General features: G+C 36.4%; 1 protein-coding gene across 6 annotated transcripts in view; it reads left to right on the plus strand.

The window, feature by feature from the left end:
- The window catches only part of FERRY3 (FERRY endosomal RAB5 effector complex subunit 3), a 61,048-nt gene that overhangs the window by 1,871 nt on the left and 32,941 nt on the right, over positions 1-26,236 (plus strand). For 3 of the 6 annotated variants that reach the window (XR_010321933.1, XM_010590813.3, XM_023549036.2), the window contains exons 2-9: positions 1,927-2,129; positions 3,532-3,677; positions 9,831-10,012; positions 14,192-14,291; positions 14,760-14,881; positions 21,955-22,061; positions 22,429-22,626; positions 23,463-23,591. Coding sequence is in view for 5 of the 6 variants with exons in the window: in XM_010590813.3 (XP_010589115.1) it covers positions 1,952-2,129; positions 3,532-3,677; positions 9,831-10,012; positions 14,192-14,291; positions 14,760-14,881; positions 21,955-22,061; positions 22,429-22,626; positions 23,463-23,591 (1,162 nt within the window). In the remaining variant the exon portion in view is untranslated. Of the gene's footprint in view, positions 1-1,926; positions 2,130-3,531; positions 3,678-9,830; positions 10,013-11,560; positions 11,648-14,191; positions 14,292-14,759; positions 14,882-21,954; positions 22,062-22,428; positions 22,627-23,462; positions 23,592-26,236 lie in introns of those variants that run through there. The other 3 variants (XM_003410631.4, XM_023549037.2, XM_023549038.2) reach the window with 3 other exon arrangements.

Here is a 26,236-nt window from a genome sequence, read left to right on the forward strand (position 1 = left end):
CCATTCTCCCATTGAATTGTTTCTAGTTTTTGGCTTTTATGAATAAACATGCAATAAATATTCTGTGTGTCTTTTGGTGTGTGTGTATCTTATGCTGTCTATATGTGTTATGCTATGTTTATATAAACTGTGCAGCAGGATAATTTGCACATGTATCTTATGCTTCTTAGAAATGGTAAAAAAAATCTTAGAAATGGTACATATATATAAATGGTATACCAAAAGACTCATAGAATAATAGTCTATGTGTAGATTATTCTACACATAGAATATATATTCAATTACATGTATCTATATTTGGATATATACTTTAGGAGTGGAATTTCTGAATCATAGAGTAGAAATAGCTTTAGCTTTAGTAGTTATTGACAGTCTTCCAAAATATTTGTACCAATTACCAATGCCTTACTTTTGGTAAATGTTAGTTAACGAATTCTGTGAATGAAACAAGTACCCCATCTCTTTGCATTAGGGTGAAATAAACACTAAATTTTTATGCACAGCCTACATGTAGATTTGAGAAAATAGCCTGAATAAAGAAAATGAAATCAGCCTTCCCTCCCCCCAAAAATCGTATTATATGAATTATTTTTCTATTTCAGATGACCTCTTTTTAGAGAACAATATGAATAATTGCTTGTTCTCTTCTTTATTTTTCCAGTGAGCACCATAAAATAAAAAATACCAAACAATTCAAGAAATATTTATTAGCACCTGCAATTATATTCTTAGCATACTTCCTGGCACATGAAATACAACAAGACAAGAGTCTTTCCACCTCAAGGAGACTGTTGTTCTAGTGGGGGCAAGAGATAGAGGTCATAAGTACCATGATTCAGATAAGTACAGTCTGAGATGAGAGCCTGTGTGGGAACCCAGTGTAGTCACAGAGAGTTAGATAAGGCCTCCTGGAGAATAAGCTGAGACCAAAATATGAGTAGCTGTTAGCCAAGGGAAAAACAGCAGCAAGAGTGCTCTAGGGAAAGGAAAAGACATTAAAAAAGATTGGGAATGGAAAGAGAGGTTTGGTATTGGAAGAGGTTCAGTATGGCTGGAAGATAAAGTTGGTGAATTTGTGTGTGGTGGGAGCAGAAGATGCAGGTACTGAAAAAGAGCCTGGAAATATAAGCGGAGGCATCATACACTGGTTCAAAGGATTTTGAATTTTATCCTGAGGGCAACGGACTGCCATAGGAGGGTTTTAAGGAGATGAGAAACATGGTTAAATATGTACTTTAGAAAGATTAGTATGACTTCAATATAGAGAACAGTGTGAGAACTCGGATGATGGGGAAAAAGCCTGGAGACAAGAAGCCCAGTTAGGAGCCTGATGAATAAATCTTTAGTTGATGTTGATTGTTACTACCTTTAACTAGATTTTATTCTTTTACATAGTGTCCACTTTGCCTGTGGGGAGTCCTGTGCTTTCTATTTTGTGTATCTCTCCTTCCCAACATCACCTCCCCACAACCTCCCAAATCAGTTCACTTACTCATGACCTCTCAGATCTCCAAGATCGCTTCTTGGTCTCTGATCTGTATCTTTGATTATATTAACCAACTGTTCCATAAGCTCTATGTCTGCCCCTTCTGTATCTCTTCTTAAAAATCCCCTCTTGCATTTCTCTCCATGTTCCTTCCCTATTCTTGAGAACACTGCCTGTAATTGCAAAGTACTTTATGCGCATCTTTTTTTTTTTAATGAAATTCTAAAGCAGCACTTAGTGTTTTCATGAAGAAAAATACTTTTTTTCTCCCCTTACAAAGATAAAAATACAGAGATACACGTGGGAAATACTAGCATAGTTGGCTGAGAGTCACACAAATAAAATCTCTGATTGATGGACCTCCTTCCTAGAAATGGTGCAACAGTAATAAAACACTGTGGATTTTTATGTACTTATATAACCTACAACTTTTTTGTTAGTTTTATAGAAATCCTGCCAAAGAAGATGAAGAAAAACAGAGAAAGATTCTGCAACAGAGAGAAGGAATTTGTCTATAAATTCCAAGTAGGAAGTCAGTGCTTAGAACTGAAGGTGCCCCTCAGATTTCCTGTTCAGGAGGCTGCCGGCCATCTGCATGGAAGACTGATGCTGCTGCACAATTTACCGTGCTTCATTGAAAATGGTGAGGGCTGATTTTCCAAGTAATACCATTTTCTTATTTTCCTATAGTCGCTGCCATTAGAACCTGTAAATTAGAAAGCACAAACCAAAGAAGCATGAGAAACATCCATAAAATTGGAAGTGTTTGTTTACCTCTTTGCCTTCCAAAAATAATAAAGCTTCTTCCCTAGACATTCATTTTATTCAAGGTTTTCTTCTTCTAATAACCTTTGTAGCTATTTATAGAAGGATGGACTATAAAAATTAAATTATATAATGAAAAATCAGTTACACAGTCTTGATTGGAACTCCTAACCTCTGAATTTAGTTGGGTAGATTCATAAGGCATTTCAGGTATCGCTAATTATGGTATTATAGAATTACATTGCTAAACTGGTTGCCCCTCTTAATGGTGGTCATCAGTTCCTGAGATGTCATGAAAGAGAAGGAGGAATAATCTTTGAATAGGCCTTGATTAAATTCCATAAAGTCACCTGTATTTAACTGGTTTTATAAAAAGCTCTATGTTCTGTCTTGCAGATGAGGAAAAAATAATTTAAATTGAGAATATGTTGGATCATAGACGGTTAGAGTTACAAGGGAACCTGTAAATTTTCTAGCACACTCACTGTACAGCAAGGAAACTGGGACATAAAGAGATTAAATTATTTGTCCAAGGCAATGGTTCTCAAAATGTAGACCCTGACCAACAGCAGCAGAATCACCTGGGAACTTGTCAGAAATGCAAATTCTCAGGCCCTCACCCCATTCCTGCTGAATCAAATTCTGGGGGTAGCCACCAAGTAATCTGTTTTACAGAGCCTCCCAAGGGAGCCTGATGCACACTAAAGACTGAGATCCACTGGCCCAAAGTCACAAGCATGGTGACAGTCAAGGCCAGAACACAGGTATCCTGACTTCTATCCCAGTGCCCTTTCCATTATATGAGGATGGTAGTGTCTTTAAGATTGGAATAGTAGATCATTTGAATTAAGTCAGTAATAATACACTAATCATTCAATTTCTCTTCTAAATTCAAAGAAAATAACAATATAACCTTAAACGTTATGTAGAAAACTCTTTGTCACTTAAGTACAGTAACCTTCAGATCCTCAAAATCTCATGCCTATTCATCTTTGAACTGAAGAATCAAGCATAAGAAATTGTTACTTGATTAGTATCAAGGTGATACATAAGAGTTAAGAATTCTGACTTTTTTCCATGCAATAACCTGTAGTAGTAAAGAAAAATAATTATGAAATTAGCTAAATAACTCCTTAAGCTGATTTTATTTTAGCTGGACATTCTATTAAGGGTATCAGCTTGATAGAATAAAATTTCACATTGGCATGCTTAGCCAGGTAAAATGTTCTTTATTTATGTCTTGGTTTTGCTGTTGATGGCATTCGTTGTCCCTGCTGTAGATTTAAAAGAAGCTCTGAGCCAGTTTCTAGAAGAAGAATCCCTCAGAGATTATGACAGAGATGCTGAAGCATCACTAGAAGCTGTGAAATCAGGAGAAGTAGATTTACATCAGCTGGCAAGTACATGGGCCAAAGCTTATGCTGAGGTAAGAAAATAGGCCTGATTATAAATTTCAAGCATATTCTGGACTTCGATGAAAATTTTTAAATCTCTGAGGTAATACTGAAACAACTGTAATATAATCTTTCCTCCACATATCAAAATTTATTCCGTAATATATACTTCATGTTGCTGCTTCTGTGTTTCCTTTCTATATCGGAAACAGCAAATAAGACAGGATACTTCATGTAATACGTTTGTAAAATGAGAGGCTATTTTTGTATTTATAACCAGCATAGGGTGGCCAGATTTAGCAAATAAAAATAATAAAAATACAGGATACCCAGTTAAATTAGAATTTCAGATAAACAAAGAATAATTTTTTAGAATAAGTAGCCATATTAAAAATTATTTGTTGTTTATCTGAAATTCTAATTTAACTATGTATACTGTATTTTATCTGGCAACCATACATCAGCAGCAGTACTTCATTTTAAGATTTTTTCTACTTTTGTCCTGTTATCATCATTGTTATACAGTTATATATCATTTTTTCATTTAAATAATATACCTTATTTCATAAAGCCTAAGATGCCAGAAGGAACCCTGATGGCACAGCTGTTAAGTGCCTGGATACTAACCAAAAAGTCAGCAGTTCAAACCCACCTGATGGTCTGCAGGTCTCTTCTAGATGACAGCCTAGGAAGCCCTATGATAGGGTCACTATAGGGTCGCTGTGATTCAGAATCAACTCCATGGCACACAGCAACAAGGTGTTCAGGGGTAAAATAGCGAACAAGCAGGCTGAGAATAAAGTTTACGTTTTAGTTAGAAGGCCAGTTACAGAACTATGTAAACAGACAAATTAATAATTTCAAACTGTCATGAGTGAATTACATCCCACTCTAAGCAAATTCAGTCTGTGAGAACTTGAAAGAAACTAATTTTCTCTCAAAATTTTCAGTTTGCTCCACGCCCAGTAAGGTTTCCTAGTTCATTTAAAATATGACGCTATTTACACATATTAATTTAAATGTTTAAAACATAGTTATTGCGTTAAAATATGTCTGTAATAATTATAGTTTTTTAAAAAACTTATCTTTCTGCTGATAAATAGGAATAAAGCTGTAAAATGTATAATTCCACTTAATTTATTCAACCAATATTTTTTGTGTCTCTAAAATGAACTGAGTGTACAGCTGAGAGTAAGTCCGTAATAATAGACTAATCATTTAATTTCTCTTCTAAATTAAATCTCTACCCTCAGGGAGCTTGCATTTAATAAGAGGAGACAGAGAAATCCACAGACTGTTATAGCACAGTGCAGTTTGCGTTAAGATAGAGGTATATACAGTGGAGGACATAGAGAGGTGAGGGAAGGAAGGAGGGATCAAGGAAGGGTCCTTGAAGAAAGCACTCCCTCCTCTAGGATTTACTTTGTTTTTGATATAAAATCTGAAAGTAAACCTCTCCTGATTTTTTGTAACCAAAGAGAAAACTTTCGACAGGTTCGTTTAATAAATGCTTATTAAGTTTATTTTCATATAAAAAGTAATCAGAATATTTCTAAAAAATATGGTTTTACTTACTCTTTTGTTATTTAGCCATTCTAAAAATAGGGATTTAACTGTTCTAGATTAATGATTTTAACAATAGTAATAATAACAACATGAAATAATAACACTTCTCCCTATTAGCTCATTTAATCACAGGAGTACAGATTTACAGTGAAAACCAACACGTATCTGTTGAGCAAGCACTCTGTGTTTACTCTATGCAAACACATTAGATACAGAAGAATTTTGAGGATATCTCTTGTTATGTAGACTTTGGCTTTCTAGTGACCTCAGAGTTATAGAACCATAGTAGCCAGTTGGTTTTTAAAGAAGCTAGGAAAGAAAAAGCAAAGGACCTACCTCTAAGAGTAAAAGAGGAAATACTGACAGGAAAATAACTGAGAAAATCCAAGTGTTATTATACCTGCAAAATTTGATTCAGCTATCACTGGCTGTGAAAGTTATAAAAACCGAACAGCTCAGTACAAGTTCACAAATGTAGGAATGAAAGGCCAAAAAGGAGGAATGGAAAGAGAAGAGGGAACTGTGTTATAGATGGTACAAGGGCCAGCCGACTTTAGAAGCTACAGCATGATGGAGATAGAAGAATCATAGGGTAACCAACAACAGGCTCTGATTAAAACAACAAAAAATCTATTGCCATCAAATTGATTTCAACTCATAACAACCCTGTAGGACAGAGTGGAACTGCCCCATAGAGTTTCCAGGGAGTGCCTGGTAGATTCAAACTGCCGACTCTTTGGTTAGCAGCCCTAGCACTTAACCACTCCACCACCAGGGTTTCCCACGCTCTGATAGTGGAAGCAAAATAGGGTAGTAGGTAAGACAGAAGGGGGCAAAAGCATGTCTGCAGTTTATAGGTAAAGAGCATTCAGTAACCTTGAGGGGAATAATTGGAGTATCAATAAAAAGGTGAAATACCATGATATTTAGGGTGATACCAGTTACCTAGGTCTATAAACAAATGAGCTCAGTTTTCTAGAAATAGATTTGCTAGATATTTCACATGCTTACTTTTAAATCATGAAACTTTTATATGAACCACTTTTGGTGAAGATCTTTTAAAGACACGCATTTCCTTGCTGTCTTAAACACAGTGTATATAAAATTCAATTCTAACTCCTTGATGACCCAGGGTCATCACTATAAATGTAAGTTATACTATACAATAAAGAACTACTGAGAAGGGAGGATTGTTTGTCCCATCCCTGCACAGATGTCCTAAATGTGCCACTTTGACATGAGGGATTTAAGTTGTAGAGGATCATTGCCCCTGAGGTACAGAGCTGTACTTTGACTGATATTCTTGTATAGTCTAAGGAGAGGTTTTGATGGTTTACTGAAGTGTGTATGGCTGTTAGTCCCAATTTAGTAGGGCCACTCTACTTTGTTCTATGTGTCCTTTTCTTGTTCCCTGTCAGAGAGTCTGTTGCTTCTAATCACTACTTTATCTTTTGCTATTGGATTCTTTTTTTAAAGTAATGAAAGATAAATTGGATAGTTAGGAAAGCCAAACCTGGCTAACCCTTGGCAGAATTGTGAAACTAAAAACCTGTTGCCGTCGAGTCTCTTCCAACTCATAGCAACGCTACAGGACAGAGTAGAGCCAACTTTTTGGTTAGCCGCCATAGCTCTTAACCACTACACCACCAGGGTTTCCAAAAATTGTGAAGTAGGCTGTTTATTTTTGGTGGTGCCCTATCTGCCATTTCAGTATTCTTGTCTTCTTCAGACTCTTGTATTCACTCATTCAGCAAATATGTTTTGAGCACCCATTTCACTGTATTAGGCACTTGGGATACAGCAGAAGACAAAAGAGACACAACCCTTGCCTTCATAGAGTTTACAACATAACAGGGGAGACAGATAATTAAATTCAGTGGAATGCGATAAGTGCTACTATGACGGGGTACTATCAGAGAGCCACACTACAGAGCGCTCTGAGGGCACAAAGCAGGTGCACATATTCTAGTCTAACGCTTCCCAAAGGAAAGAGTAATTGAGCCGAGACCTGAAGAAAAGTTGGGAATAGCTAAGTGAAAAGTGCGCACTGGGGGAGTAGAGAAAGAATATTCTAGGCAGCAAGTGTAATATATGTTAAGGCCTGGAAGTGAGCAAGTCCATGGTACATTAGAAAAACTGAAAGATGTCCAGAATGGCTGGAGAAAAGTTTTGCAAGCCACCTTGAGTTTTGCCTTTATGCTAAGGGTAATGAGCAGCTATTGAAGGAGTTTAAGCAGGGAATGAGATGGTCATATCTGCATTTCAGAAAGTTCTAGGTGTTTGGTGATGCTCAGTGTGTTAGTGTGAAGAATGGCTTGGAAGAGAGAAAAGTTAGAATAGGTTAAAAGACTATTGCAGTTAGAGGGAAGAAATAATGAAACCTTGGACTAAAATAGTGGCAAAAAAATAATAATAAAAATTAAAAAAATAGTGGTAGTGGAGATAAAAAGAAGACAATGGTTACTTTTCATTCATGTATTTTATTTATTCAACAAATACTGTATGTGGGTTCGCTCTGGGCATTGGGAATATATCAGCAATTCAAATCTGGTTTGAATTCTAGGAGTTGAGCAGCTCCTGATGCTACTATGAATGGATGACTGAGGTGGAATAGAGAAGTTATTAAAGACAGGGGATTCAGGAAACTAAGAAGGCAAGGTGTTGTGTGGATTGTCTATATGGACATTGTAGTGACCCAGGATGATGGCAGGATTTGAGGCTGTGAACTCGGTACCAAAGCTTTAAAGGAATGAAGATGGGTGAAAGATAGGTCGTTAAATGAAGATGGCCATGAGAGATAAGGGGTGCTTAATGGTTAAAGCCTTAAAGAAGCAGGGCTTTGTGCCTGAAGGTAGAGGTGGAGAAATAACAGCCCAGGTACCAAATAGGTTTCTCTTTGCAGTCCCTCACTTGGTGCCCCAATCCTCTCAGCTGTGATGATTGCCTTTCTAGTATCATCTCTCTCCTGAGGGGATGGCATGAGTGTCAAGGAAAACTCCGCCTCGTTTCTCATATAGGTAGCTTCTACCTAGGCAAAGTTTCAGCCTGAGCTTGAAGTTAATTGTGAACAGAGGATAAGTCGCGTGGACTGATCATAATTCCTAGAGCAGCACCAGATTCCAAAGATGTAGAGCAGTTATCAGAATGAGGCTTCAAGTGTCCAGAGGCATAGAGTAGATACAACCAAAGTTCTAGACTCAGCTGGTCCTCTTAAACTCTTCCCTCCTCAACTGGGAATTGATGAGGTGTAAGTGAAAGAGAACAAGGGGAAAAGTTTACCTGTTGATTGGCCAAGTTTAAGATTTCTTTGATTTATAAGTCTTTTTTTGTTGTTGTTGTTGTTAACCTGATGTCATTGGTCCCAGTTTCTAACATTTACATTGGTAAGAAAAGTGAAGAACAGGTAGCTCTTCACAGATGTCTACTTTCAAACATTAATAATGGGAAAAGCATTGAACTGCAATACAAGTCTTTGTTGTATTTCTACTTTTGCCATTAAATTGTATTATCTTTGGCAAGAGATTTCTCAGCTTGTCAGTTTTCTTATCTTTAATAACACTGTCTGTCTGACAGACTGAGGTGGCTGTCCTTGCAACAGGCATCTGTACCTCCTGGGATGTATCTCTATGTGCTGAGGACATCCCCGTTTTTGCCTGTCTCTATTTTCTGTTTTTCTTGCTTATCAGTTCTTGCTTAGTCCCTCTATCACTTTGATAGCTACTGTTCTCATAAACTTAAAAGTACATGCTTACATTTAAAAAACAAAGAGCAAAATACTAGAAAAGGTCAAAATAAGAAAATTGCACATGTATATTGATTTAGAAATCCTTGTTCTTGACTGTTAACCTAAAGGTTGGCAGTTCGAACTCACCCAGCAGTATCACGGAAGAAAAGTCCTGGTGATCTGCTTCTGTTAGGATTATAGCCAAGAAAACCGTATGGAGCAGTTCTACTCTGACACACATGGGGTTGCTGTGAGTTGGCAACTAGCAACTACATGCATGAATTGGGTTTTCAAGGTCAGTGTATCACCACATGACCACATCCAAACCCAACCCATTACAGTCAAGTTGATTCCGACTCATAGCAACCCTATATGTAGCCTATAAAACCTTTTTTTTTAGCAGTGTAGTTTTTAATAATGGAAAGCTTTTTTTTTCTGATTGTATAATTAACTCATGCAAATTATTGCATTATACATTAAAATATAAAGAAAGTAGGGTTATCAGAAACTCCACTGCCCTGAAATAGCAACCATTAGCATTTCATTGACCATCCCTTGGTGTGTGTGTGTGTGGGTTATTTTACAGAAATGGGATCATAGCATACTTAACTTTTTTTTTTTAATTGAAGACACTTCCTATCCTTCCCTCCACGTAGCAACTCACCCTCATCCCTGTCCCTGAGGTAACTCATTACCAACTTAGTTTTTATCTTTCCATATTTTTTCTGTACTCATATGATCCTATTTGACACATATACATGTCATATTCATGTGTATATGGTCTTTCTGTCCATGTCTGATGTACAAAAAGTGGGATTATGCAATACATACTTTTCTAGTAATGTGTTCGATAAAAATACTATATTGTGATATAAGAACATGTGTATATTTGTAGACCACATTAGAGCATGCAAGGCCCGAAGAGCCCAGCTGGGATGAAGATTTTGCAGGTGTGTACCATGACCTGATCCATTCGCCTGCCTCTGAAACGCTCCTAAATTTGGAGCATAATTACTTTGTTAGTGTCTCAGAACTGATTGCTGAGAGAGACGTGGAGCTGAAGAAATTACGAGAGAGGTATTTCAAATTTCTTGCAATTTCATAATTAAATGTTACATTTTCAAATATGATGGCCTGCAGAACAATTTGTTTTCATTTTTGGTAAAATCAAAGAATAACAGAGAAAAACCTTTTGTTATTAGAAATAAATTTTATTATGTTTAAATTTGTAATTTCCACTGAGTGTCATAGATTTACAGAACTTTGCAAATGATTTTCCCAGAATAGATTGTCCTGGAGTTATATATTCTTGTTTCTGGTAAGAGGAAGAGCCTACATCTGTTGAAGGCTTGGTTAGTTCCAGGAGCTGTGCAAAATGTCTTAGATGCCGTAGGTCATTTGATCCTCTCTACAGCCCTTCTATTGTTATCCCCATTTTGCAGATAAGGAAACTGAGGCTTAAAGAAGTTAAGTAACTTGTACAGGAACAAGCTGAAACTTGCAACCAGAAAGTCTGATTCCAAAGCTGTTAACTCCTCTACCATGTGTCCCTATTCAGTACCTGTTTGTTGCACTGCTATGTAATTAGGTCCACAGTCTCTTTCAATCCATTTTGTAAGTTTATTTACATTAAGATAAAAATGATACTTGCATTATTATAAGAAATTTTAATAAGACACGAATTCATTTTACATGGATTATACTTACAGTACACAAATAATACTTTTATGATTCGTTTTTTTTTCAGAGTAAGTAAAAATTGCCAGCATTATTTATTTTAAAGCATGGCTTTCCAGGCTACCTCCTAGCAGTGCTATAAATTGTAATATGAACTCAGGACACACTCCTTCTCCTAGATAATCTATTTTAATACATACTGCAGAATTTAATAATATTTATTACCTTAAGAATACTTATTTAAGACTTTGGGTATACGTGACATCAGGATAAATTTTTTAGTGTTGTTGATGTAAAATTTCTCTAATTGTAAGAGGACATGAGGGCCAAACCACATTCATTTTTTGTGACCAAATTAATAATTTTAAATGATGTACTGATTTCCTCCTGGCTCTCAGTTTCCCATTAGAAAACTGGAACTAGCAAAATGAGAATTATCTGTTATTCCCGTAACAGGTTACTCATAACAACTATTCTGCCACAGATGAGGAAATTTAAAAAAAAAAAAATCATAAGCAAATGAATTTAATCATTTTTCCTGATGGATACTGTCTTCTCTGTACCAGATTGGCATTTTTATTCCATTGCATAGATTTATAAAGTTTCATAATAATCCTTTTATCCTCATATCTAATAGTAAAAATATTAGAACTCTATATCTAAAAGAAAATGACGCTGATGTTTTGTTTATAGGCATGGATTTGCCGACTAGCTGTATTGAGGCAGTTTATTCCTTCCCAGATGTGGTGCCTGCAGAGTGGGTAGTTGCTACAAGGAAATAGTTGAAGCAGTGCCCCAGGGAAGGCAAAAATTTAATTTTCATCTACATGTTTATTATGTAGCCAGTAAATTTTGAATATATTTTGAAAAGAAGAAATTCAGAATTAATTACTTAATAATAATTACCTTCTGTTGAATATCATTTATTTGTTTTTTTTTTCCTACCAGAGATTCAAATAATATAAGCTTCAACTCATTCAGAATCTGTTCTTAGACCTCAGGTTTTCTGGGACTACACTCATTCTGCCTATTTAGGTATATTGATAAATTCCCATCTTGTCTATTTACACTTCGTATCAACAGCCATGGAAACCCTGGTGGCGTAGTGGTTAAGAGCCACAGCTGCTAACTGAAAGGTCAGCAGTTCGAATCCACCAGGTGCTCCTTGGAAACCATATGGGGCAGTTCTACTCTGTCCTATAGGGTTGCTATGAATTGGAATCAACTCGCTGGCAACAGGTTTGGATTTTGGTTTTATCAACAGCCATTATGAGTGCTGGTAAGCTACCCTGCTCTACCGCTTACTCTCTGTGCCTCCCAGAAGACTCTATCTGGACTCTCAAGTGTCAATATTCCTGTAATTGTTCTTTTTCTAAATCAGAAAATGATTCCAGTTCTACATGACTTCTCACCTTTTGAGAAGCTGAATTAACTTACTAGTTATCTGCACTTACCAGTACTTTAGTCTTTTTTTTTTTACCCCTGTTGTGGAACAGTTTTTTAGTAGGGGTTATTTTGTTTTTAGAAATATCCTTTGGTGGTACGTCTTGATGGGGCTTTCCTCTTGTTCTTTTCTAAACATATACATAATGTTTGAACACATCATTCTTAAAACAGCTTTGTGCTTTATTTTTCATATGCCCAAACAGTTAGCTTGAAAACAAAAAATAAGCTGTGTTCCTCCTGGTAGATAATATTTCTTTAAGTCTTTTCAGTATAACATGCAAGTTGTCAGAATTGTCACCTCTGACATATTAAGCCAATATATATTTAATATTTCTTATGAAATATAATAAAAATTCCTTTCATCTTAATCGTAGGAAAAACGTTCTATCATTAACCATATCATTAACTTGCATTTCTGACACATTTAGGGTAAAATAAATGTTAAAGCAGTTTTATTTATTGAAATCCTACTTTTAAAGTTTTTTTCACCTTCACTGGTGATAAAAGTAGATAAAAGGTATCATTGTCATTTTTTAAGTTTAAAGAAATATCTCGACCACATTCAAGATATTTCTTTAAACTTTAAAAATGACAATGATATTATTTATCCACTAGAGGGAACACATGTAATGTAAAATATTAATACATATTTATATCTAAGTTTGTATTTATTAATATATAGCAGCTATTTCTGTTTCTAAGTAAAAATCTCACTTGCAAGCATAATCTTTACCTGACCTGTAATAGGTATTAAATAATTAATGGAATCACCTGTGTTAGAACTAAGTAGGGATGAAACAATATTGAATATTTAATACTAGAAGATATCTGTAGCCTGTGTGAACCAGTTTCATTTATCATATACCTATAAGAATCTTAATCAGTTATTATAAATAAATACAGATTCACTTTAAGTGAAAATTGCTTAATTTGACTAAAATGATAGTAAATTCCTTTTAGTTCACATCTGTGTTTTGTTCTTTCTGAGCTGATTTGAAATATGTATAAGAGCAAATTTTTTTTTATATTAGAAGGTAATTTTTTCATTTGAAATTATTAAATGAACTTATTAAAATATAGCATACATACAGAAAAGGGAACAAATTGTAGCTGTGCAGCTCAATACATTTTCACGAAGTGAGCACACCCATGTTACTGTCACTCAGATCAGAAAATAAAATATTCCCAGCCCTATGTGAGGCTCCCTCATGTCCTCCCAGTCACTACCCCTTTCCTCCCATGAATAACCATTATCTGAACTTCTGACACTATAGATTAGTTTTTCCAGTAGGGAAAACCATTCTTAATTTCTACACATCCTTTTTTTGGGTAAATGAAAGTAAAACTAACATATCTTCAGAATGTATTTTGCCTTCCTCTGTAAAAGGAACATTGTGACCTAATAAATTTTTTCTTAAAGCCTAATTGGCAGCTTCTGATTATAAAATAAACTAACTTTCAGAGATTGAAGTCACTTTTGCTCATGTAGAATAAATAGAAAATGTATTTAAGTTGGAATTGCGGAGTATCTTCTTTGAGAAAATCTGCAGATAAAAAGGGGCCTGGATTTTTAAGCATTGGCCATAGGCCATTGCCGTCAAGTCGACAGGGTAATTTACAAGTCACTTTTTTTTATATTTTGACTGCTTTCATTTATGCATTAAATTTGGATTAAAATTTGGCTATGTAGATGACATTGTTGATAGTATCTGACATTGTCATCATTAGTTCCATATCTCCATTTCCAAGGATTTAAAGTGCTTTCCAGGTATTATAGTCCCCACTCCTGCAAATATTCCTATAAAATAAAAATTTTATTTTCGCTTTGTAGAAATTATTCAGGGAGTCCCTGAATGGTGCAAACAGTTAATTAAGCACTCAGTGGCAGAAAGTTTGGCGGTTAGAACCTACCCAGAGACGCCTCGGAAGACAGTCCTGGCGATCTGCTTCTGAAAGGTCACAGCCTTGGAAACCCTACGGACCAGTTCTACTCTGCACACATGGGGTCGCCATGAGTTGGAATCAACTCAACAGCAATTACCAACAGCAAAAACAAATTGTTCCGTGAACCTAAAGTAGCCATGTACCTTGAAAGTTTTATGAATATGTCTGATCTACTGATTTATATTTTAGACAGGGTATTGAAATGGAAAAAGTGATGCAGGAATTAGGAAAGTCATTGACAGATCAAGATGTAAACTCACTGGCTGCTCAGCATTTTGAATCCCAACAAGTAAGTGAAATACCTTGACTTTTAGCTATACAGATACATTGTCTTTCTTTTTTTAAAATGCGTTTTAGGTGTAAGTTTACAGAACAAATTAGTTTCTCTTTAAACAATTAATACACATATTGTTTTGTGACATCGGTTGCCAACCTGCAACATGTCAACACTCTCCCCTTCCCAACCTTAGGTTCCGCATTTCCATTCGTCTGGCCCTCCTGTCCCATCCTGCCTTCTCATCCTTGCCCCTGGGCTAGTGTGTAAACATTCAGTCTCATATACGTGGTTGAACTACATGTGTTTTGTTTGTTTTATAGGCCTGTCTAATCTTTGGCTGAAGGGTGAACCTCAGGAGTGACTTAAGTACTGAGTTAAAAGGGTGTCCGGGGGCCATACTCAGGGTGATATGGTTACATTTTCCTTTACTTATTTATTTTTGTAAAAACACTAACCAGGTGGCATACTGTCTATTTTTAGGACTTAGAAAATAAATGGACAAATGAATTAAAACAATCAACTGCTATCCAAAAACAAGAGTATCAGGAATGGGTGATAAAACTTCATCAAGACCTCAAAAACCCCAATAACACCTCACTCAGGTATTAATCATGTACAATTCGTATTATAAAAAAAGTAATTCATATTATACAAAAGTTAATTTTTTGTAGTAGTTGGTATTTATTACAAATTGGACTTTTTAAATTTTAAGTATTGTTAAGTTGCTGATGAAAAGTCAGGGTAATTTTATGCTTCTTTTAAACACTTCTTGTGTTACAGGCTTTATGTGAATTATTTGGGGGAAGTGAGGCTTGATTCGTTTAGGTTAAAATCGTGATTTTCTCCCTAGAACTTAGCCTTAAAAATCTTTTAGAAGCATATGGCTAAATACACTGAGTATTATCTATTTCTTTAAATTGACTTCTGTTCAGTGCAGTAAACACTGAATCTCTGCTAGATGCCAAGCACTAACCAGAGAAACAAAAAAGATATCTGACCTTGTGGAGCTTATATTCTAGTAAGAGAGACCAAACCAAAAACCAAACCAACTCCATTGCCAATGAGTTGATTCCGACTCATAGAGACCAACTTGTAAATAAATAAATACTGTATAGACTGATATGTGCAGTATTAGAGATGTATATAGAAATAGTCTGTAGGACTTTTATAATTCATAACTTGTATGGCACCATTTGTCCTAAATGTGTTTCTCATATTGCCCAAGAACTTGACAGTGCTTGTGTTATTTTCTGGTTGTATACTCATATGGAATATGTATACTCATGTGGAAACCCTGGTAGCATAGTGGTTAAGAGGTATGTCTGCTAACCAGAGGGCTGGTAGTTCAAATCCACCAGGCACTCCTTGGAAACTCTATTGGGCAGTTCTACTCTGTCCTACAGGGTCACTATGAGTCGAAGATGACTCAACGGCAACGGGTTTTTTTTTTTTATATATATACTCATATGGAGCCCTGATGGTACAGTGGTTAAGACCTATGGCTGCTAACCAAAAAGTTGGCAGTTCGAATCCACCAGCCGCTCCTTGGAAATCCTATTGGGCAGTTCTGCTCTGTCCTGTAGGGTCCATATGGGTCGGAATCGAGTCGACAGCAATGGGTTAGTTAACGGGTTATACTCATATATTTGAAAATTCTTTATTCTTTCAAATCTTAAACTATATTTTGTTGGAAATATACTGAGTACAGTATAATAATCCTATTTCCAGCATTTGATAGTACATGCCATAAACATTTAGAAATAGCTTTTTGTTTGTATAATATCAGTCTCTCCCACTTTTTTTTTTTTCCCACTAGTCTTGTCTTGAGGACAAGACTCATAACCTTTTTTCCACTGTTGTATGCCCAGCTTCTTGACAGGTGCGCAGCTCTTGATACAGGCGTGATACCTGCTCAGTAAATAAATAAAGTGACTGTACAATTTTCCGTTCATACCAACAATGTATGAGGGGGCTCCCTGTCTCCAGTCTACTTTGTGATTATTTGCTCAGCGTACAGATCAAATAAGTATGGTGAAATGATACCTGAAGCACACCTTCCCTGATGTTAAACCACGCCGTATCCCGTTGTTCTGTTTGAACAACTGCCCCTTGATCTATGTACAGGTTCCTCATGAGCACAATTTAGTGTTCTGGAATTCCCATTCTTCACAACATTACCCATGATTTGTTATGATCTACACAGTTGAATGCCTTTGCATAGTCAATAAAACACAGGTAAACATCTTTCTTGTATTCTTTGCTTTCAGCCAAGATCTGTCTTGACATCAGCAGTGATATCCCTTGTACCATGTCCTCTTCTGAATCTGGCTTGAATTTCTGGCGGTTCCCTGTCCATGTACTACTGTACAATCCTTTAATTATCTTCAGAAAATTTTACTTGGGTGTGACATCAGTGATATTGTTTGATAATTTCCATATTCAGTTGGATCACCTTTTTTTGGAATAGGCATAAATATGGATCTTTTCTAGTCAGTTGGCTAGGTAGCTGTCTTCCAAATTTCTTGACGAGTGAGCACTTCCAGCACTGTATTGTTGAAACATCTCAGTTGGTATCCTGTTGATTCCTGAAGCCTTGTTTTTCACCAGTGCTTTCAGTGCAGCTCAGACTTCTTCCTTCAGTACCGTCAGTTCCTGATCATATGCAACCTCTTGAAATGGTTGAATGTCAACCAGCTCTTTTAGATATAGCAACTCTGTGTATTCCTTCCATATTCTTTTGATGCTTCCTGAGTCATTTAATATTTTCCGCATAGAATTCTAAAATATTGCAACTTGAGGCTTCAATTTTTTCTTCGGCTCTTTCAGCTTGAGAAATGCTGAGCGTATTCTTCCGTTTTGGTTTTTTAACTCCAGGTCTTTGCACATGCCATTATAATGCTTTACTTTGTCTTCTCGCGCTACCCTTTGAAATCTTCCATTCAGCTCTTTTACTTCATCATTTGTACCATTTGCTTTAGCTACTCAATGTGCGAGAGCAAGTTTCAGAGTTTCTTCTGACATCCATCTTTCTTTCCTGTCTTTTTAATGATCTCTTGCTTTCTTCATATGGTGTCTTTGATGTCATTCCACAACTCGTCTGGTCTTCGGTCTTTAGTATTCAGTGTGTCAAATCTGTTCTTCAGGTGATCTCTAAATTCAGGTGGGATATGCTCAAGGTCATACTTTGACTCTCGTGGACTTGTTCTAATTTTCTCCAATTTCAACTTGAAGTTGCAAATGAGCAATTGATGGTCTGTTCTGCAGTCGGCCCCTGGCCTTGTTCTGACTGATGATATTAAGCTGTTCCATCGTCTCTTTCCACAGATGTAGTGGATTTGATTTCTCTGTGCATTCCATCTGGCGAGGTCCACGTGTATAGTCACCAAAGTTTATGTTGTTGGAAAAAGGTACTTGCAATGAATAAGTCATTGGTCTTGCGAATTCCTATCATGCAATCTCCGGCATGGTTTCTATCACGAAGATTATATTTTCCAACTACCAATCTTTCTTCTTTATTTCCAACTTTCACATTCCAGTCACCAGTAATTATTAGTGCATCCTGATTGCATATTCAATCAATTTCAGACTGCAGCAGCTGATAAAAATCTTCTATTTCTTCATCTTTGGCCCTAGTGGTTGGTGCATAAATTTGAATAATAGTCGTATTAACTGATCTTTCTTGTAGGCGTGTGGATATTATCCTACCACTGACAGCGTTGTGCTTCAGGATAGATCTTGAAATGTTCTTTTTGACCATGAATGTAACACCATTCCTCTTCAAGTTGTCGTTCCCAGTATAGTAGACCATATGGATTGATTGTCTGATTCAAAATGGCTAATACCAGTCCATTTCAGCCCACTAATGCCTAGGATATCGATGTTTATGTGTTCCATTGCATTTTTGACGATTTCCAACTTTCCTGATTCGCACTTAATACATTCCACGTTGCAGTTATTAACAGATGCTTGTAACTGTTTCTTCTCATTTTGAGTCATGCCATATCAGCAAGGGAAGGTCCTGAAAGCTTGATTCCGTCCATGTCATTAAGGTCGACTCCACTTTGAGGAGGCAGCTCTTCTCCAGTTGTATTTTGAGTGCCTTCCAATCTGAGGGGCTCATCTTCCAGTACTGTATCAGATAAAGTTTTGCTGCTATTCATAAGGTTTTCACTGGCTAATTCTTTTCAGAAGTAGACCATGGGGCCCTTCTTCCTAGCCTGTCTTAGTCTGGAAGCTCAGCAGAAACCTGTCTGCCATGGGTGACCCTGCTGGTATTTGAAATACTGGCATCACAGTTTCTAGCATCACATCAACATGCAAGCCCCCACAGTACGACAGACTGACAAACGTGTGGGGGTGTCTGTCCTTAGACAGGCTTTTTACTCTTTGGAATTCAGTTTACTTGATTGCCTTGTTACCTGAAATTTCTAATGGATTCAAGAAAATTATGATTTTGTAGATTATCTGAGTTTTTCTAGCTGTTGGGACAGAAACAATATTCTCTTGTAGCTTTCTACATCCTAAGGTGAAGGTATTTTATTAATATAAATTTATTTTTAAGTTTAAATTTATGATATTTACTATTGGAGACAGTTGCTGAGACTAATGAGGCTGTTTGGACAAACCCAAAATATTTGAATTCAAGGAAGCAGATGACTATTATAGACTTAGATCATCTTTAGTATACCATGAAATTTGAATTGAATAGTTGTGCAGTTATACCAGTCTCCATGGAAACCTTCAGGGAATACAAGATCAGAACAGAGCAGAGCAAAGAGAGAGATTCTTTAATGAGAGGAGAATGCTGGGAGCTGGGGAAAGAAAATGGTAAAAATAGAGGTTGGGACTACATCAAAATGAATTTCACCATATTTTTTGTTTTATTTAACTTTTAAAAATTTTTTCGTTGTTGTCTCTTTACCTATTTTGTAGTTTTGCCTAAGTTTCAACCTCGTACAGGATATGTTACAAGTATACCTCATTTTATTGCACTTCACAGATATTACATTTTTTACAAATTGCAAGTTTGTGGCAACCCTGCCATTGAGCAGGTCTTTTGGTGCCGTTTTTCCAACAGCATGTGTTCATTTCATGTTTCTGTGTCACATTTTGGTAATTCTGGCAATATTTCAACTTTTTCATTATTATTGTATCGGTTATGGTGATCAGTGATCTTTGAAGTTACTGTTGTAATTGTTGAGGTGTCACAAACGGCACCCTTATAAGACAGTGAACTTAACCCATAAATGTTATGCACATTCTGACTGCTCCACCAATCAGCCGTTTTCCCTTTTCTCTCCCTCTCCTTGGGCCTCCCTATTCCCTGAGACACGACAGTATTGAAATTAGGCCAATTAATAACCCTATAATGGCCTCTAAGTGTTCAAGTGTCTCTTACTTCAAATGAAAAGCTAGAAATAATTAAGCTTAGTGAGGAAGGCATGTCAAAAGCTGAGACAGGCCAAAAGCTAGGCATCTAGCTCCAAACAGTTAGCCAAGTTGTGAATGCAAAGAAAAAGTTCTTGAAGGAAATAAAAAGTGCTACTCCAGTGAACACACAAATGATAAGAAAGTGAACAGCCTTATTGCTAATATGGAGACAGTTTTAGCTGTCTGGATAGAAGATCAAACTAGCTACAACATTCCTAAAGCCAAAGCCTAATCCACAGCAAGACCCTAGCTCTCTTGAAGTCTATGAAGGCTGAGAGAGGTGAGGAAGCTGCAGAAGAAGAGTTTGAAGCCAGCAGAAGTTCATTCATGAGCTTTAAGGAAAGAAGACATCTCTATAACATAGAAGTTCAAGGTGAAGCAGCAGGTGCTGATGTAGAAGCTACAGCAAGTTATCTAGAAGATCTAGCGAAGGTAACTGATGAAGGTGTCTGCACTGAACACAGATTTCCAGTGTAGATGACACAGCCTCATATTGGAAGAAGATGCCGTCTAGGACATTCATAGCTGGGGAGGAGAAGTCAGTGCCTGGCTTCAAGGCTTCAAAGACAGGCTGACTCTCTTGTTAGGGGCTGATGCAGCTGGTGACTTGAAGTTGAATCTAATGCTTATTTACCATTCCAAAAATCCTAGGGCCCTTAAAAATTATGCTAAATTATGCTACTCTGCCTGTGTGCTATAACTGGACCAGCAAAGCCTGGAGGACAGCACATCTCTTTACAACATGGTTCACTGAATGTTTTAAGCCCACTGTTGAGTCCTACTGCTCAGAAGAAAAATTCCAAACATTACTACTCATTGACAGTGCACCTAGTCATCCAAGAGCTCTGATGGAAATGTACAGGGAGATTACTGCAGCCCATGGATCAAAGAGTAACTTCGACTTTCAAGTCTTATTATTTAATAAGTACATTTTGTAAGGTCATCGCTGCTGTAGATGGTGATTCGTCTGATGGATCTGGGCAAAGTAAATTGGAAACCTTTTGGAAAGGATTCACTATTCTAGATGCCGTTAAGAACATTCATGATTCATGAGAGGAGATCAAAGTATCAACATTAACAGAAGTTGGAAGAAGTTGGTTCCAACCCTTATGGATGACTTTCGGGGGTTCAACACTTCAGTGGAGGAAGTAACTGCAGATGTGGTGGAAACAGCAAGAGAACTAGAATTAGAAGTGGACTCTGAAGATTTGGCTGAATTGCTGTAATCTCATGATAAAATTTAATGAATGAGGAATTTCTTCTAATCAATGAGCAAAGAAAGTGGTTCCTTGAGATGCAATCTACTCTTGTTGAAGATGCTCTAAACATTGTTGAAATGACAACAAAGGATTTAGAATATTACATAAGCTTAGTTGATAAGGCAGAAATAGGGTTTGAGAGGACTGACTCCAATTTTGAAAGAAGTTCTACTGTGGGTAAAATGCTATCAAACAGCACTGCATGCTACAGAGAAATCTTTTGTGAAAGGAACAGTCAATCGATGCAGCAAACTTCATTGTTGTCTTATTTTAAGAAATTGCCACAGCCACCCCAACCTTCAGCGACCACCACGCTGATCAGTCCGCAGCCATCAACATCGAAGTAAGACCCTCCACCAGCAAAAAGATTACGACTTGCTGAAGGCTCAGATGGTGGTTAGCATTTTTTAGCAATAAAGTATTTTTAATTAAGATATGTACTTTTTTTTTTTTTTTAGGCACAATGCTGTTATATACTTAATGGACTACAGTATAGTGTAAACGTAACTTTTATATGCACTGGGTAACGATAAAATTCATTTGCCTCACTTTATTGCGGTACTCACTTTATTGCAGTGGTCTGAAACCAAACCCACAATATCTCTGAGGTATGCCTGTATATGTTTTAAAATCTAATATGATTGTTAAGTAATGAGTTAGTCATTTCATTTAATCATTGCCTTAGGCCATTAGGAAATATTAAATGGTAATTTTTTTAAATATATGAATTGATAGTATAGTGGCTGAGAAGTGTAATATACATTACATACTGTGAGGCAGTGAAAGAGCAAGTGGGAATTTTAGAACCTGTTGGTGCTTATGGTCTTACTTGTCACCATGGATGAAGGATATATTTAGGAATAAATTAAATCTTTTTTTCAGCTGTTCAGTTTTCTCTCATTTTATTATCAAGCTTGCCTTCCTTTAAGAAAAGTTTCTTGACAAATGTACCAACAAAGCATATTGATAACTTTTATTAATTTCAGTGAAGAAATTAAAGTCCAGCCAAGTCAGTTCAGAGAATCTGTAGAAACAAATGGGAGGATTTATGAAGAACAGAGAAAGTTAGAAGAAAGTTTTACCATTCACTTAGGTAAGTATATTAGTTTGTGAAATTACAATTTATTATAATTTGCGAGAACTTATTTTTGCTCTGTAAGAGAAAAATCTTGCCTAGTAGTAGGATGTACCCATGGTATTTTTGAATTCCAAATTATATCCTGCTCCAAGGAAGCCTATAGGTTGTTGGCCGTAAGTTTTCTGTTTTAGCTTATGAATTATTTTTTGCAAATAGAAAGGTTATATATTAATAGTCATTAAAATGGGAAATTACAAGACCTATTTTTAATCACTATTTATAGCACAACATTTATTCTGGATTCTTGCCATTGAGATTTCCATCGTGTACTGGATGTTTGCAGCTCCCTAAGTATCTTTCTGGAACTGTTCCCCACCTTCAGGGGCCCAGTTGAAGACCATGCATAATTTGAGATTGCTGAGAGCAGATATGCTAGACTTCTGTAAGCACAGACGAAATCATCGAAGTGGCGTGAAACTCCATCGGCTCCAAACAGCGCTGTCACTTTATTCCACATCTCTCTGTGGCCTGGTTTTACTAGTAGATAATCGAATCAATTCATACAGTGGAATTAAAAGAGGTAAGTTAACAACATCCATATTTACTTCATTAAATTTCTCCTTTTCATACCATTCTTACAAAGTAATGAATTACGGAAACACTAAAAAATGTTTTAATCACCTCAATATTCAAGTAGACCAAAGAGCACACATACCCAGCCCTAGTTATTTTAGTTTCATAATTTAGCATTTGTAGAGTGCTTCATGATACTTAGTTTTTCTTAAAACGCCATTATATTGTAAATAACGCTCTTAGAGAATCCTCGTTCCGAGGTATAGCAAAAAGAACAATCAGGATATAAATGTATTTTTCAATTTAGAAGAAGATTGTGGCTCGGTGAATTTTAGTTCACCCATTTTGCTTTTTTATTTTTTTTAGTAATCTACTTCTTAAATGTGCTAGGTAAGGTGCTACGTTCCCTCTTATTGCAACTCACTTTTTATGATTATTTTTAAGTATTTGAATAGGTAAGTTACACTGAAATGTATAGCTGTTTTTGAAAGAAGTTTGAATAGCATTTATTTCCTTTCAAAAATACAACTTTCTTGCATTTTTGTAGTACTTTTTGGGACCAGAATATGATCAAAGTATTATTTAAAGAGAAGTTGAAATTATATTAAAATTTCTTTGTCTACTAACTGGTTACTTTTTTGAATGATTGCGAGGTTAAGTTTCTGATCAAAACAAAATTTTTATACCCTAATTTAATAAGGTATAATTATTGAAAGGACAAATATGAGAAATCATACTTGTGAGTTTTATTTTCTATTCCTACTAGATCTCATTGTATATAAGCAAAGTCTATATGTTTGATAGTTCACATTTAGAAGTTTGTAAATATTTTGGGTCCCTTAGATTTTGCCACAGTCTGCCAAGAATGCACTGATTTCCATTTTCCCCGAATTGAAGAGCAACTGGAAATTGTCCAGCAGGTGGTACTTTATGCTAGAACCCAGCGCAGCAGCAAATTGAAAGAATCACATGGTTAGTAAAACACAATTTTTTTTTAAATTTCACTTTCAGTATGTTCTGTTTCTACCCACTCTAATGTCATATAAACCAAACCAAATCCATTGCCGTCAAGTTGATTCTGACTCATAGCGACCCTATAGGACACGGTAGAATTGCCTCATAGGGTTTCCAAGGAGCGGCTGGTAGATTTTAACTGCCGATCTTTTGGTTAGCAGCCGAGCTCTTAACCACTGCGCCACCAGGGCTCCCCTGGGTCATATGGGTCATCATTAAAATCATATAGAAAGTTGTATTGGTGGAAAGGTAGAAGAAGAAAATTAAGAACAAAATTCAAGATCTTCAGAAGCTTGAAATTTGTTCCTAAGTTTTTTGTGTAATTTTTTTCAAGATCCTTAACAAAAGCTGTTTTTTAAATTTCACTACTAAGTAGGCCCCCATTGGAAAGTTGGTCTTTTGAATCAATTTCTATCTCTAAAATGGACACAATTATTACCAAGAAAACATTGAAATCGTAGAGTAGGAGGTATCACAAAATAAACAGTTTTTATTTATTTCATCTTTGAGCCACTTAAGTAGCATGAAGGCAATTACAGGAGTTGTTTTTGGTTGTTCTTTTTTTAAAAAAAAAAAATTCCCCGAAAGATTGTTTTTTTCTATATTTATTCACAATATAATTCTAACTATTTGGGAAATTCGCTGGAACGTATTTTTAAAGCTGTGGAAAAAATTCATGGCCTCTTTCTCCAGAAGCCTTCTATCTACACATAGAAATAGTTAAGGAAAGACATGAGTAAAATAAAAAGCTCTGACAAAAATTACAGACTGATTCTGCTCTTCTTTAATTGAAATATGAAAGTTGAAAATGTATTTTCTTTATAAATTATATTAGTGCCATAAGTTTGTTTAAACCCATTGTTGTTGAGTCGATTCTGACTCATTGTGACCCCACAGGACAGAGTAGAACTGCCCCATAGGGTTTCCAAGGAGTGGCCGGTGGATTCGAACTGCCAGCTGTTTGGTTAGCAGCCAGTCTCTTAACCACTGTGCCACCAGGGCTCTAAGTTTGTTTAGTTAGAAGCTAAATATAGGAGTGTTCTTCCCCTTTGGTTTTCTAACTCCAGATCTTTGTACATGTCATTATAATACTTTGTCTTCTCGAGCTACCCTTTGAAATCTTTGTTTAGCTCTTACATTTCATCATTTCTTCCACTCACTTTAGCAACTCTACATCCAAGAGCAAGTTTCAGAGTCTCTTCTGACATCCATTTTGGTCTTTTCTTTCATTCCTGTCTTTTTAATGACCTTTTGCTTTCTTCATGTATGATGTCCTTGATGTCATGCACAATTCATCTGGTCTGCAGTCATTAGTGTTCAATGCATCACATCTGCTCTTGAAATGGGAAATATTCAGGTGGGAAATATTCATGGTTGTACTTTGGCTGTCGTGAACTTGTTTTAATTTTCTTCAGCTTCAAGTTGAACTTGCATATGAGCAACTGATGGTCTGTTCTGCAGTCAGCCCCTGGCCTTGTTCTGACTGATAATATTGAGCTTCTCCATCATCTCTTTCCACAGATGTATTCGGTTTGGTTCCTATGTATTCCATCTGGTAAGATCCATGTGTATAGTCGCTGCTTATGTTATTGAAAAAAGGTATTTCTAATGAATACGTCATTGAATGTGCAAAGACCTGGAGTTAGGAAACTGAAAGGGAAGAATACACTTGGCATTTCTCAAGCTGAAAGGACTGAAGAAAAATTCAGGCCTCGAGTTGCAATATCAAAGGATTCTATGGGCAAATACCGAAGGACGCAGAAAGCATCGAAAGAAGATAGAAGGAATACATGGAGTCACTGTACCAAAAAGAATTGGTTGATGTTCAACCATTTCAAGAGGTAGCGTATCAAGAACCAATGGTACTGTTGGAAGAATTCCAAGCTGCACTAAAGGCATGGGCAAAAAGCACAGCTCCAGGAATTGACAGAAAACATATTGAGATGCTTCAGCAAACAGATGCAGCACTTGAGGCACTCATTCGTCGTCTATGCCAAGAAATTTGGAAGGCAACCACCTGGCCAACTGACTAGAAGAGATCCATATTTGTTCTCATTCCAAAGAAAGGTGATCCAGCACAATGTGGAAATTAAGAAACAATATCATTAATATCACATGCAAATAAAATTTTGCTGAAGATAATTCAAAAATGGTTGTAGCAGTGCATCGACAGGGGACTGCCAGAAATTCAGGCCGAATTCAGAAGAGGCCGTGGAATGAGGGATATCATTGCTGATGTCAGATAGATCTTGGCTGAAAGCAGAGAATACCAGAAACATGTTTACCTGTGTTTTATTAACTATGCAAATGCATTTGACTGTGTGGATCTTAACAAATTATGGATAACATTGTGAAGAATGGGAATTCCAGAACACTTAATTGTGCTCTTGAGACACCTGTACTCAGACCAAGAGGCAATTGTTTGAACAGAACAAAGGGATACTGCGTAGTTTAAAGTCAGGAAAGGTGTACGTCAGAGCTGTATCCTTTCACCATACTTAGTCTGTATGCTGAGCAAATAATCTGAGAAGCTGGACTATATGAAGAATGGAGCATCAGGATTGGAGGAAAACTCATTAACGACCTGTGTTATGCACATGACA

Source organism: Loxodonta africana, chromosome 4, assembly GCF_030014295.1.
Source record: "Loxodonta africana isolate mLoxAfr1 chromosome 4, mLoxAfr1.hap2, whole genome shotgun sequence".
In the NCBI taxonomy this organism is placed as follows: Eukaryota; Metazoa; Chordata; class Mammalia; order Proboscidea; family Elephantidae; genus Loxodonta; species Loxodonta africana.